This window comes from Drosophila melanogaster, chromosome 3R, assembly GCF_000001215.4.
Source record: "Drosophila melanogaster chromosome 3R".
NCBI classification, from domain to species: Eukaryota; Metazoa; Arthropoda; class Insecta; order Diptera; family Drosophilidae; genus Drosophila; species Drosophila melanogaster.
In genome coordinates, this window is record NT_033777.3 from 24817197 (window position 1) to 24830109 (window position 12913).

At 47.6% G+C, this 12913-nt stretch overlaps 4 protein-coding genes and 1 long non-coding RNA gene across 8 annotated transcripts, besides 1 other annotated feature; 1 reads left to right on the forward strand and 4 right to left on the reverse strand.

The window, feature by feature from the left end:
- The first annotated feature begins 267 nt into the window (after nt 1-267).
- On the forward strand, nt 268-5154 carry Saf-B (Scaffold attachment factor B). Of its 4 annotated transcripts, NM_170169.3 has the most exons (9): nt 268-540; nt 666-1154; nt 1215-1242; nt 1390-1504; nt 1607-1653; nt 2533-3571; nt 3901-4050; nt 4104-4529; nt 4598-5154. In NM_170169.3, exons 1-9 carry the CDS (start codon nt 421-423, stop codon nt 4968-4970), a joined length of 2787 nt encoding a protein of 928 aa, NP_733041.2. In that variant the 5' UTR covers nt 268-420; the 3' UTR covers nt 4971-5154. The 4 variants fall into 4 exon arrangements, with proteins under 4 accessions (NP_733041.2, NP_001303446.1, NP_001262931.1 ...); NM_001316517.1 differs by having other exon boundaries at nt 1607-3571; NM_001276002.1 differs by lacking the exon at nt 2533-3571.
- Nucleotides 5155-5204: 50 nt separating this feature from the next.
- Nucleotides 5205-8452, reverse strand: niki (nimA-like kinase; the record flags this gene model as incomplete). Its single annotated transcript, NM_143036.2, has 9 exons — nt 7502-8452; nt 7300-7438; nt 6953-7236; nt 6725-6898; nt 6160-6669; nt 5931-6099; nt 5688-5873; nt 5402-5634; nt 5205-5349 (listed from the first exon to the last, which is right to left on the reverse strand). The coding sequence occupies exons 1-9, from the start codon at nt 8185-8187 to the stop codon at nt 5205-5207; spliced, it is 2526 nt and encodes an 841-aa protein (NP_651293.1). The 5' UTR covers nt 8188-8452.
- Nucleotides 8453-8594: 142 nt separating this feature from the next.
- On the reverse strand, nt 8595-9275 carry lncRNA:CR43166 (long non-coding RNA:CR43166). Its single transcript, NR_133446.1, has 2 exons — nt 9185-9275; nt 8595-8748 (listed from the first exon to the last, which is right to left on the reverse strand). It is a non-coding gene; the product is annotated as a long non-coding RNA:CR43166 (long non-coding RNA).
- Nucleotides 8843-9101: a mobile genetic element.
- A 193-nt stretch (nt 9276-9468) lies between the features above and the next one.
- On the reverse strand, nt 9469-11213 carry RabX4. The gene is made up of 4 exons (NM_170170.3): nt 10640-11213; nt 10136-10428; nt 9962-10075; nt 9469-9903 (listed from the first exon to the last, which is right to left on the reverse strand). The coding sequence occupies exons 1-4, from the start codon at nt 10761-10763 to the stop codon at nt 9793-9795; spliced, it is 642 nt and encodes a 213-aa protein (NP_733043.1). The 5' UTR covers nt 10764-11213; the 3' UTR covers nt 9469-9792.
- On the reverse strand, nt 11083-12763 carry Kaz (Katazuke). The gene has a single exon (NM_170171.2). The coding sequence runs from the start codon at nt 12656-12658 to the stop codon at nt 11474-11476; it is 1185 nt and encodes a 394-aa protein (NP_733044.1). The 5' UTR covers nt 12659-12763; the 3' UTR covers nt 11083-11473.
- Between the last annotated feature and the right edge of the window lie 150 nt (nt 12764-12913).

The following is a 12913-nucleotide window of genomic DNA, read 5'->3' on the forward strand; positions in this document are numbered from 1 at the left end:
TCGGTGTTATATGAAACTTGTACAAAATTGGTATTTTACATAAATTTTGAAAAAAAAATATTTTTTTTTATGTACCCTAAACTGAGAAAAAAGTAAAAAAAATACAAACTGAACAAAACTGAAAAAAAATAAAGAAAATACAAATTGATCAAAGAAGTCCATACCTGTAAATGTAAATAGTTATACACGATGCGTAAGTTCATCCGATACTTGACATCGATTGAATATTTTAAAAACAGAACGTAACTTCGTAATCGCCATTTTCGATTGTCATTCGATAATTGTGTGTGTATCAGTGAGACTTGTCAAAGAATTTTCACACGTTTCGAGACTGGAAAAAAGTACAGAAAATTTCATTCCAATCTTAAAAAGCGACAATTAATAGTTAAGCAAGTGACCAGTGATCTAGAACAAGGTAAAATGCCCGAGGCAGGAAAGAAAATAGCAGAGTTGCGCGTGTGCGATCTAAAGAGTGAGCTGGAGAAACGCGAGTTGGAGACAGTCGGCCCCAAGGCGGTGCTCATCGAACGCCTTGAAAAAGTAAGTCCACAAATATGTATGCAACTTAAATGGCGGTTCAGTGCCGCTGGCGATAGAGATAGTGATGCAATTTCCGGGGATTTATGAATGTGTGTAAGCAACGCCTGGTTTTTTCTAATTTCAAGTCACTCAGAGCTGAAGGGCTCGACCCGGCCACCCACTTGATTGTGCCGGGCGCGAAGGCCAAGAAGCCGTTTGCCATGCCCATGAAAGATCTCCAGTCGGAGGTGGTGATCAAGGAAGAGCCCATCGATGCCAATGAGGAGGAGGTGAAGGTGGAACAGCAAGATGATTACCAGAATGGCAACGACTACTCGCATCATGCCGACGACGATGGGCATGAGATTGACCAGGTGGGAGATGTGGACGATGAGTGTGTGATCCTGGATGACGACGATGAAGAGGATGAGGATCATGTGTACGACGATGAGCCCCAGAGCGGTGATGGCGATGCCGAGGGGAAAGCTCAGGACGATGGAGCCGAGAACAATGGCGACGACAAGGCTATTATCCATGGTGAGGAGGAAAACACCGGGGACACCGGAAATATGGACAATGACGAGTCAATCAATTTGACAATTGGGGAGGACGAGCAGAAGCTGCTGCACGATGAGGTGATTTTAACTATTTGGCCTTAAATTGATGTATTCTAATCCAATTTGTTTTGTCCTCAGGCTTCCGACGACAAATCTATTAAGTCTGGTATGTTTGCAGTATCACTCAAAACCATAGAAAATTTATAATTCATGACTAGAAATATCATGGCGTTTGTATTCATGCAATCGATTAAGAAATACGAAATACAAGAAATAAAGCTAATATGTTAATAAAAGTTATCCTGATTCACAGTCAAACCGGCCAATAAATCCGAAAAGTCTAACTCGAAGGATGCCGACAAGAAGAATGACGACGGAGCTCGCTCCAAGAAAAGGGATGAGAAATCCGGTGATAAGAAGGACTCTAGGTAAGATTTGAAAACGTTTCTGTGACATGTCTTCTAATAACATAATATATTTTTTCTTTTCATTTCGCCACATGATTGTGCATAAATTATTATGGAAAATAGTGAACAAAAGTCCTCAGGAAAGTCGTCGAATCAAAAGGACGATAAAGGTAAATTAAGTTAAAGTTTTAGCATGAATAAGAATGGTGTGTTCGGATGGTCTTGCGTTGGGAATGATCAGACCAAGCATGAACCCAGTTAAGGTCGAAAAAATTGACTAAACCATTGAGGAACATGTATCAAAGACCGTGCAAGAGAGTGTGAATTTGGTTGGGACACGGACATGGGACTCTTATCAACAAGGATGCGAGAATTCGGCTCAGGAGCAGCGATGCATCTTAAATTCAGCAATTCGAGTTAATCTTAGTGTTTGTTCCAGTTAACTTCGACGGAAACTTCATACTAATCAAACACACATCCCAATGTTCTCCAAGGAGTTTATAACATTGGTCATCAATAGGCGTATGTGCAAATACTCCGTTGAGGGGCCTATAATATAAAATGAGGCTATCTGGAGAATAAATGGATGGCACCTTTCCCTTACTGCAGCTGGGAAGTGCGGATATTTTTAATTCTTCTCGGCAGATAACTACTGGATTTGTATTACATCACTTATTTCGATCCTGGCTAGGATATGCTGGCCTTACCTGTGGATGACGATGGAAACTGACAGCTATTTAAACAGTCAGCTCTGGATATGCTGCTCTATACTCTGAACGCCTTCAGCAAAAAGCGAGCCTGCTGCCGCAATGGATTTTCATCAGCAACCCAATCAAATTCATACTCTCTTAGCTTCGTTAGGTGAAGTTTGTCGGTAATCTTACGATTGTGCTCTAAACTCCAACATCTGCAGCAGCTACAAAATGTGTGCGTTCACAAAATGCTTCCCTTAAAAACGTATCATAAACAAAAACAGTTAACCAGTTAAGCCCACTCAAAGCTCTGACCATATCTCTCTTCCAATATTATTATTTACATGGAACTTGCAGAGAAATCGACAGCAGCACCTGGTGGTGCCACATCCTCCACTGCATCGAGTGCCGCTGGCAGTAAATCGGGATCCGGTTCCAGTGCTGGCAATGGTACTGGGGCCAACTCAAACAACAAGCAGGCGACGCTGTCGCGAAATCTATGGGTTTCTGGGCTGTCCACTTTAACCCGTGCCAGCGACCTTAAGGCAATCTTCTCCAAGTTTGGCAAGGTGATTGGGGCCAAGGTGGTCACCAATACGCGTACTCCGGGCACTCGCTGCTACGGATACGTGACCATGTCCTCCTCGGCAGACGCCTCGCGTTGCATCGAAAATCTGCACCGCACCGAATTGCATGGACGCATCATTTCGGTGGAGCGTACCAAGAACGAGATTGGCGGCAGCTTGAATTCCAAAGAGGGCAAGGGCAAGGCTCCGGGCGACGCCGGAAACAAGAAGAAGGAAGACGACAGTGGCAAAAAGTCTGGTAGTGGCAAGGGCTCCAGCTCCAACAGTGGCGATGACAAGAAGGGCGGCGATGGAAACGGCGACAGCAAGTCTGTTGGTGGCGATTTAAAGCGTGATGGCAAGGAGAGCAACAGGGCCCGCAGCCGTCGCAACGATGACCGGGGCAAGTCGTTGGCAAGCCAGGATAGACCGCGCCACGATCGCGAGCGATCCGCAAAGGGTAGTCAGGATCATCGTTCGGGGCGCAATCCACGCGACGTCGACCGTGAGATTCAGCAGCGCCAGAGGGAGCGCGAGCGTCGTCAACGAGAGATGCTGTCCTACCAGAAGATACGTGAGGAGCGCGAGCGCCAGCGCCTTCGGGAAAGGGAGCGTGAGCTGCGTGAGGAGGAGCGTCGCCGTCGGGAGGCCCGTGAGCGCCAGCGAATCGAAGAGGAACGTCTGCAGGAAGAACGGCGCAAGCTCGCTGTGGAGCGGGAACGGCTCGAGCGGGAGAAGGCCGAGCTTTTGCGGATGGAGCGCGAGCGCCAGAAGCTGGAGAGAGAAAAAATCGAGCTGGAACGCCTCGAGCTGAAGCGACAACAGATGAAGTATGCTAAAAAAAAAACCAAAACAGACCGTAATGCGTTGCACTCGTGCCAACGCAGAGGCGACAACACAGATATACCAATATATTTATTTTATACTCTCTCGGAAAGCATTTGTCCTTGTGATTAGCGTGTTAAGTTGCAGCCTCCACGTTGTTTCTTCAACTCAAATTGCTTTTAAGCGGAACGTTGATAGGCAAATGCATCCTAGTCTAAAGTCTGAGTCTGATACCCCCACTTCACTCCAGAACTGACATTACTAGCATTACTAACTCAACTCTTTTATTTCTTCCATCTCTCTTCCTCTCAATCTTGTCGATTTACACAAACAGGATCATGGAGTCCCGCGATGATCCTGGCAAGCGCGGGGTAAGCAAACGTGCCGACGACCGCTATGGAGACGTTACTGATCGTAAGCGCACAGCTATTTTTGATGCGCCACCACCACCGAGATTCGACACGAATCTAGTCAGCTCCCGCAGGTAAGTATTCTTCCACAGAAAATAACTTGCGAGTTACAATCATGTCTTTGCAGCACCTATGACAAAAAACACGATGACTACGGATCCTCGTCGAGCACCAAGCGCGTGCTTGATGACTATTCTAGTTCCAGCAAGCGATTGGATTACTCCAGCAAGCGTAACGACTACAGCAGTTCTTCTGGATCCAAGCGTGGCGCTGTCGATGATTATACTGCCGTGCCCACGAAGCGCTCCAACGATTATAGTGCCTCCTCTTCTAGCAAGCGCGACGACTATAAGCGCGATGAAGTCCGTCATTTGCCACTTTCAGGAACTGTCGGCGGTGGCTCAAGCAGCTCGTATTTGCACAAGAACAACACAGCCGGTGGCGGAGCCGGATCCTACGTCCACAAGAACAACACCAGCGGCACTGGCGGGCGCTACAACGATTCCGATCGCAGCAACACATCGAGCTATAGACGCGACGACTCCCACAGCCTGTAAAAGTTTTAACAATAGAATTAAACTAGTTACGATGGATTCTAACTATTCTAATTTTTTATTATAGCGGTAACAAGCGTTATGACAACTCCAGCGGCGGCGGTGGAGCCTACGGCAGCAGTTCGAACAGCGTTAACATCTGGGCGCCATCATCCGGCGGAAGCAGCTCTCACCTGGGCAGCGGTGGCGGCGGCGGCAACCAAATTAAGTCATACGGCAACAACGGCATGTCCTCGAATATGCACAGCACCAATTCGTGGCAAAAGTCTGCTCCCGTTGACGACAACGGTTGGCGGCAAGTGCCCGCGCGCTTCGATCGCGGCTACAACGAACGTTCAACCGGCTATCAAGGGCAGAGTGGGGGCGGAGGAGCAGGCGGAATGTACGGCGCGAGCCGACCCGCCCAGGATCGCTACAGCGGACCGGTGTCGCGCTACTAGGAAATGTGCATTTACATAAAATGAGGCAATTCGAATTTCCAAGCATGCATCCCCACATCCAACACACCCCCCTGAGTGACTTTTCCAGCAGCGCCCAGGAGCGCTGCTCTTAATATAATGAGCTTTAGTTGTAGTTCTAAAACTTAAAATTACATTTGGAAACCAATAAATGTATTATCAAACTATGTTGAAAATGCGCATACATTTATGTTACATCTGCAGGATTTATTGAACCTATAGGTGCGGGTAATCACCTTCGTATGAGGATATTAGTGGCGTGGTCGTGTCTACCAGCACCAGAACGCTATGTGCCAAAGGATAAACGTCATGCACCTGGACGTAATAGCCACGGTCGCACTGCTCCTTGGAAGAGAAGAGACTGCAGGAGATGCAGGTAAAAATAAAATCCCTGTTGCAAAATGAAAACATACGCTAATATATCCACCGGTTCCAGTATCAGCTCCGACTTGTAGACCGAGGCCAGAAAGTTTGTAAACGCTGCCGTGTTATTTCCCAACTCCAGCTCCATGTTGGGTGTGCAGATCTGCAGTCCCAGGCCACAGTTGGTCGAACCAATCCCCGGGAGGCCATTACGAGTACCCCAAACGGTGATGATGTTGTCCTCCGAGGCGACAATGGTACACTGGTCGCTACAGTTCGCCTTCTACATGCGACGGTTTAGAAGGGATTTCTCAACTAACACAGAATAATACAAACCACAATATATCGAGACTTAACCGAATCCACCAGGGTGGGGTGATCAACCGAGTTGCAGTGCCTGATTCCCCGCTGACCCTCCGCATTTCGACCCATGGTGTAAACATAGCCGCCCTCCACCAGGAACACCGAATGGGTGGACGAGAAGCACGCCTGGGTCACCTTGTGAGGCAGTTGGACTTTTTTCTGCGCATGAGAACTATAAGGTAAGCATAAGTGGGTAACTCAAGGTTGTGGACCTACAAAGGCAGTAATCTTCGCCGAACGTTGGAAACCGAGTTTATTGTAGTCATTGCTACCACAGACGTGTAGTTCCCCGTTGGCAAATAAGACAGCTGAAGTATCAGGACCGCAGTAAATCTTTGATGGCTTGGTCTTCACATGCGATAACAGAATCTTTTGGGGGAATTTCCTGGGATTATGAATTATAGAGATAGATGACAATAATGAATTATAATCTCCTAGAACCCACTGTTGCTGCTGATAATTTCCAAGGCCAAGAGCACCGCACGTACTGGTGCCCCAGACGTAGACCGCTCCCTCTCGGCTCAAGGCCAGAACGTGCTGGAGTCCAGCGGCCACCTGCTCCACCCGGACATCTGCCAATCGGGCTATTAGCTTGGGGCTGTGGTAGTTGCGTTGCTCGTCCTGTCCCAGTGCCAAATGGGCATTGCTGCCGCAGCTTAGCAGACTTCCCGCCTGGGTAACCAGGATAGTGAAGCCATCGCCGGCGCAGGCACTCACCACATGGTAGTTGCGCACGCTCTCCATACGACTGGGGTAGTGCTTCCAAGCCTCCAGAGCTGTGAGACCCAGCTGCCCGTGGGTGCCCTCACCCCAGGCGTATGCTGATCCGTCCTCGTTTACCACCACGAAGTGGGAATCCGACATGGCAACGTCCACGATGACAGCCTTCGGCGGCAGTTGGATGGGCGCCATGCTGAAGCAGGTGCCGAAGGCCTTCAGCTGGTATAGCACGGATCTGCAGGTGGTCGTCTGGATTAGATCGTCGGAGCTGACGTTGACTAACCCATTACCGTTTCTCAAGGATCTCGTGCGGCGCCGCTGTATCCGCAATCATCAATTGTTTGGTCTCCGTCTGGGCGGTGGGCAATTCCAACTCCATGGACACATTGCTGTAGGCGGCGGCTGGAACAGGAGCAGTCAATTGGTCGCTACCCGGACCTCCCACATCATCCTCATAGGAGTACCTGCGATATCGTGAGAGGTCAAGAGCTGCTAGTGGCAACAGAATTCAGGCATACCCTTTGTTCTTTCCCAGGCTACGGAATATCAGTGGAATCCAGTAGACCAATACCTCCGAGGCGGTAGGTCGCCGTGGTGCCTCCACTTGAAGCAGATTGGACATTAGACTGCGAAGTCCCGATGTGTAACCCGATGGCACTGGTGTATAGTTCCCTGCCATAATCTTGGTTACCAATTCGGATAGATTGGAGGCAGCAAAGGTCTTCTTCAGACAGCACATCTCGCCCAGAATGCAGCCCAGAGCCCAAATGTCACTCTTGTTGTCGTACTCCTTACCCTCGCACTGGAAACCATGACAGTATTAGGGTATAGTGACTTACATATATCAACCCATTAAACCTATTACCATCTCCGGACTGAAGTAGTAGGGTGTGCCCAAAACAGTCTGGGCATGTATCTTGGTGTTCATTATTTTGGATATGCCAAAATCTCCGATTTTCACAATGCCTCGCCTGTTCAGAAATACATTCGCGGTCTTCAAATCCCTGAATACAAAACGAATATGGTAATCAAATCTCTTCTAGAATATATAAAAATGACTTCGTTACCGATGCAGGATGTTCTCCGAGTGCATGTAGTTGATGGCACTGGAGATCTGTTCGAATACGGCTATTATATATCGTTCAGGAAAATGCAATTTTCCCTGCCGCTCGGCGATGATTTGGGCCAGGGTACCTCCATCGGCGTACTCCATCTCGATAAGCAGAGTGTTGTCCTTGATGAAGCTACCGAGGTAGCTCACAATATTCGGATGATGTAATTTCGAGAAGACATCAACCTCGTTCATAGCCAGATCCCGACCAGGCGGGCTCAACTCACTCAGGTTGATTTGCTTGAAGACGATCTGGTGCCCGTCGGACTTGCGTCGGTAGAGGATGGCGATGCCAAAGGATCCCTGGCCCACCACCCGCACCTTTTCATAGTTAGCCAATTCAGGTCCTGCCACTCCCACTCCCGTCTCCCGTGGAACACTAAGCTGCAGGAGGCTCTCCTGTCGGTTGGGCATCTGTGCCTTACTGCTCGACATGGCCTCCGCTAAGGAGGTACTCGCCGCTCCGGTGGTGCCGTCCGTAATGGTAAAAACCGTGGGCAGCACTCGAGTGCAAGTCGATTGCTTCCGCTGCGTATTCTGACCCAGGGGTAACTGCAGCGAACTGGTGGTCAGCGTGGTGGCGTCGGTTATGCGACCGTTGAAAATGGGCAGGGAGCTCGCCTTGGCCCGGAACTTCTTCATCTCCTTCGAGAGGACACAACCTACGCCTTAACCGTCCAAAATCGAATCGTATCCTGTCTATTGTATAATTACCCTTTGGCATGTTCCAGCCATAGTTGTGGTCACAATGGTTGCTAGGTAAAGTGGGTGACACGACGTCTGTTTGGGTGGACCCGTGCTCGCGTTATCAGTGGGCTCGCTAATTGGACAGCTCGGAACGAGGGGATACAATCAGAAGCAATTGGAGCGGAGAGAGGACGACCATATTTGCAGGGCCACGATTCCGAATAATCGATGTTAATTTCTGAGTTTCAAGTGGTTTGAGAAAATCAGAATGAAAAAATCGCTTAAGTAATTGTTCTATACATAATGCATACATAATGCTACATATATCCCTAAAATTCATTCCCCTAAATCAAAACACCACACGGTATGTGCTTTATTGTTGAGTTTTTTTTCATTTCGAGTTTTTTAGGATTTCGAGTTACTAGCAAAATTAGCGGCGTTCCAATCGTTGCTTTGCTTGTCCTTCATTATCATTATCCTGTTAGCCGTATTACCAAGGATGTCCACTACCCCAACCTAAATAATTAAGGGTACATTTTTTGACTAAATTCAAAGAAAACAAGAGAGAGAGGGATCACAACGATAGCATTCGTAAGAAACGATAGCATTCGTCGTGATCCCTGACTATCAGATACCCGTTACTCAGCTGGGCGGTTTGAAAAAAAAGTTCGATAGAAATTTTTTTTGTCTACGTCTCTGAAATCTGCGGGCCCAATCTTTCTAGCTTATATAGTTCCTGAGATCTTGAAGTTTATACGGGCAAAAAGACAAACGGACATAACCAGATTGACTCGTTTATTGATCAATAATATCAACATGGTCCGAATAGTTTCTTTCTGCCTATTATATACTTTTCAACGAATGTAGTACACCCTTTTAGTCTAGTAGTAACGGGTATGATTACGCAAAACACTTATTCGTACTGGCAAAAAAAAATTTTTCATGTACATACTGTATTCCCCATGTCTGGCCGATTGGCATAACAGTTGATATATATTTAACAGGAGGACGACTCCGAAGATGAGAACTTGAGCAACGACCATTCTGAGCGATAGAAAGAATCTAGTCATTGGTGCCTTGAAAAACAAGGTTTATATTGTATTTTATATGTAAATAAAAATGTTGATATAAATAAGTTGATAGAAACAAGAGGTCAATTAGGGAAGTCTCAAAGTGATAATATTATTTGGAAAAAACACAATTCCCCCATGGCACATAGACGTAATTTCATTTCTTACGAGTATAAATGTGTTTATATTTAGCATTACATTATAATTATTGGAATCGAGACAATATGCATGTATATTCGACTGTTATGTATTTGCTGGAATATGCTAAAATATTTATGCTATCTTCTCTTGGACTAAAAATGCACAAACTGAATGCTTCACTTCCATCAGGAATGCAATGCAGGCAGCCCAGTCCCTTAACTGGTTTGCATCTAAAAGGTGGCCCGTTCGCGAAGTTGGCCACAATGCTACAACGCTCAATAGCTTTGGACAACTTGCTCAGGTTCTGCGGTTTGCGGTTGCGGTCGCATCGTAATCCATCGCTGAGTATTTAGCAGGTGCAGCGATTCTCGCCGGAAAGGCTGCCCAGACTGAAGGTTCCTAGGCCATTGGAGCCGGGTGATTTCTTGTCTTTGCTCTCATCGTTATCAAAGTTGTCCCCCTGGGAGAAATGTGAAGGATTTACCTATTAAATATTGGGTTATTTTAAAGCATCTTACCCGCCGCTCCCTTTGCTCGCGGATTTTACGGGCCAGGGACAGGAAGGCATCTTCGATATTGATGTTGGACTTGCAAGACACTTCAAAGAAGGGCATATCGAAGTTTTCGGCAATCTGGAGAGAGCATAGGATGGTGTTATTGGTGTCGATGCTGCACTTCCTGCAGTCACTTACCTTTTCGCCCCTCTCCTTGTCCACCATGCGCTGGGTGGCGGAGCACTCGCATTTGTTGCCCGCCAGCACCTTTACCACGTCCGGCGAGGCGTTCTCCTGGATGTTGCGTAACCAGTAGGACAGGTTGTTGTAGCTCTCCAAGTTGGTCACGTCGTACATGAGTAGGATGCCCATGGCGCCCCGATAGTACGCCGTGGTCAATGTTCGGAATCTCTCCTGGCCAGCCGTGTCCCAGATTTGCAGCTTTATGGGTACTCCATCGAGGTTAATCAGCTTCTGCTTGAAGTCAATGCCTGGGAGATAAAATGTGATGCTAGTGGGTTACTGCACATAACAGCCGAGGTAGAAATAATAGTTTTCAAAACAAATGGAAAACGTTAGGATTTAAAAATTCAAAATCAATCAAAATCAAACAAGTGTCCGATTTCGAAAATAGTAAATAAAAAAATTTATTTTCAAATTTGAAAATAGTATTTTGGGGTCTCTACTCTACTCTCTACTCACCTATCGTAGAGATGTATGTGTCGTAGTACTTTTCATCGCAATATCTGTGAACGATGCAGGTCTTGCCCACATTGGAGTCGCCCAGCACCAGAACTTTATAGGTGGCCACAAAGTCCAGTGCCATGTTGACGGAGCTGGCGGAGTTTTCGTTAGGAATTATAATATCAACTGCGGAGGTTTTCGGTTACAGATGGGTTGACGTTGTTGTTATTGGTAGTTGGGTGGTGCAAGTGGTGGTGGTGGTTCGGTTTTGGCTACGAGGGGTAGTAGCGGGCTGCAGCTTGTGCTTGTTTATGTATCCGCTGGCCTGGCTTGTTTGTTGCTGCTCGCAGCTGTTCCAGATCGAGTTGCAGCGGCGTCACACGGATTTGTTGTAAATTTTCACAGTTTCCACAACAGAATCAGCTCGGAGCTCATGCTAATTGACAAGTAGCTTCTGGCATAAGTCGTACGATTTAACCTTTATTTCATTTGTATTTTAATGTAATATATAAGTGGTGTTAGTTGTGCATAGTGTGCCACTTCGGAGGCGGAGTCGAATTACGCCGTATGCGTGAATCAACCTCGAAGCACTGACTGCGAAACAAACCAGCCCGTGGATGCGGAGTGGAGTCAAATAATCAATAGACCTGCGCACGCGCAGCAGCAGCAGCATTCAGTTGCCGAATAATCGAAATCGGAATTCAAATCGAGGGTGTTCGCGGGTTCTCTAGCTTATCAATAGTAATAATATTAGACATACAATAGATATGAAGTTACATGTTCAAAAATAGAGTTGTTCATTGCTTAACTTAGTGCGGTTGGGTAGGAAGAGGGCGTCGAATCCAGTGCCGCTTACATCACAAAGACCTTTTCGACCTTGGGGTTGGAGAACTTCGTATTGGTCACCGGACAGGTGACGGTACCGTCGTCTTTGGTGATGTCCGGCAGAGCCATCTGACCAAAGATCTGTCCGTTGGGCAGCATCATCGGCTGATTGTGCTCGTTGAGCGGCAGCCCTGTGACCCGGCATATAAGACGGCTCTGCACACAGTGCGAGTATGGCAACTTGAGAGCGATGCGGTTGAGATCCTCCTGACACACCGGGCAGTTAAGGTTACGGCAGGTCTGAGCATAGCAGTGGGGCGTCTTCAGGGCCGACAGACCGGCCTGCACGGCTGCCGAGAAGACGGACGTGCTGGATAGCTGGAAGAGGCGGTAGTTCTCTTGACGGAAGTCCAACACCAACTTTTGCCACCGCTGCGGATCCATGTACTTGCGGTAGTGCTCGGCTTGGGCATCGGCCGGATAGGCCAGCAGGGCCATCACGTGGCAGATCTCATTCAGCTGAGTCTTCTCGTATGCGGGGAAGTAGCGACGCGAATGCTTCACAGCCTCAAAACGCTGATTTTGACGCACGAGCTCGATGAACTCTTGCACCCTCAGGCTGAATTCAATGGTCGAGTTGATCTTGCGGAGCTTAGACTTATTGTCTATGCACCAAAGCACGCATTTGGTGGTGCTGTGACTGGCCAAGTCATCCTCGACCTCGCGCGACGTCTGAAAAATGTCCAGGTTGGTCAGGTGGCGCACATCGGACTTGGCGGCCAGCTCCTCGGCCGTTTCATAGTATCCCATGCGCAGCAGGTGCTCGATGACCAGGCGGTCTAGTCGGATCCGCTTCCATTGGTCCACGGAACCCTGCCACAGGTCGCCTGTAACGCTGCTTGGCGGTGTAATGCCCTTTAGGTGGTCCAGCTTGCGCTTGCAGATCTGTGTGACGCTCAGCTCATCATTGATGCTCTCCTCGGCCTTGCGCTTGAGCACCTGCAATTTCTGCGCTACGTTATCCACCAGCTTGGTGACCTCGGCCAGAATGGGACCCTCCTCTGCTTCTAGGGCCTTTTCCACCTGACGCGATACATTGATCACCTGGTCCACCTCCCTGTCGATGATCTTCTGTGCCGAACGGAAGCGCTTGTTCAGCATCTCGTATGGCACTTTTAGGGTGGCGTGCTCCAACGCCTTGATCTCGGACATTTTTGCGTTTCGGTTGCGATGCAATTTGGTTTTATCCTCTTTTTAGAGACGCAATTGCGTTTTCTTTTCCTTCTTTGAATTGCTTTGTTTTGCTTCTGTGGGCTAAGAGTTGCCAGACTGTCAGCAGTCAGCTTAATGAGCAAAAGGTGCTGTTCAGTTAACTATTTTCTAACGCTAATTATATGATTACTAATAGATGTATATGAATATGATATATAAACAAAAGTGCGTATATTAAAATCTTATTGATGGTGT

Bases quoted from the DNA above. Each gene is read 5' to 3' on its own strand.
- Saf-B (NM_170169.3), top strand. From the start codon at position 421: ATGCCCGAGGCAGGAAAGAAAATAGCAGAGTTGCGCGTGTGCGATCTA. The intron at 1,654-2,532 runs GTAAATTAAGTT...TGGAACTTGCAG, and splicing joins GAATCAAAAGGACGATAAAG to AGAAATCGACAGCAGCACCT. The intron at 4,530-4,597 runs GTAAAAGTTTTA...TTTTTATTATAG, and splicing joins CGCGACGACTCCCACAGCCT to CGGTAACAAGCGTTATGACA.
- RabX4 (NM_170170.3), bottom strand. From the start codon at position 10,763: ATGGCACTGGACTTTGTGGCCACCTATAAAGTTCTGGTGCTGGGCGAC. The intron at 10,429-10,639 runs GTGAGTAGAGAG...TTTATCTCCCAG, and splicing joins CACATACATCTCTACGATAG to GCATTGACTTCAAGCAGAAG. The intron at 9,904-9,961 runs GTAAGATGCTTT...CATTTCTCCCAG, and splicing joins GCGAGCAAAGGGAGCGGCGG to GGGGACAACTTTGATAACGA.
- Kaz (NM_170171.2), bottom strand. From the start codon at position 12,658: ATGTCCGAGATCAAGGCGTTGGAGCACGCCACCCTAAAAGTGCCATAC.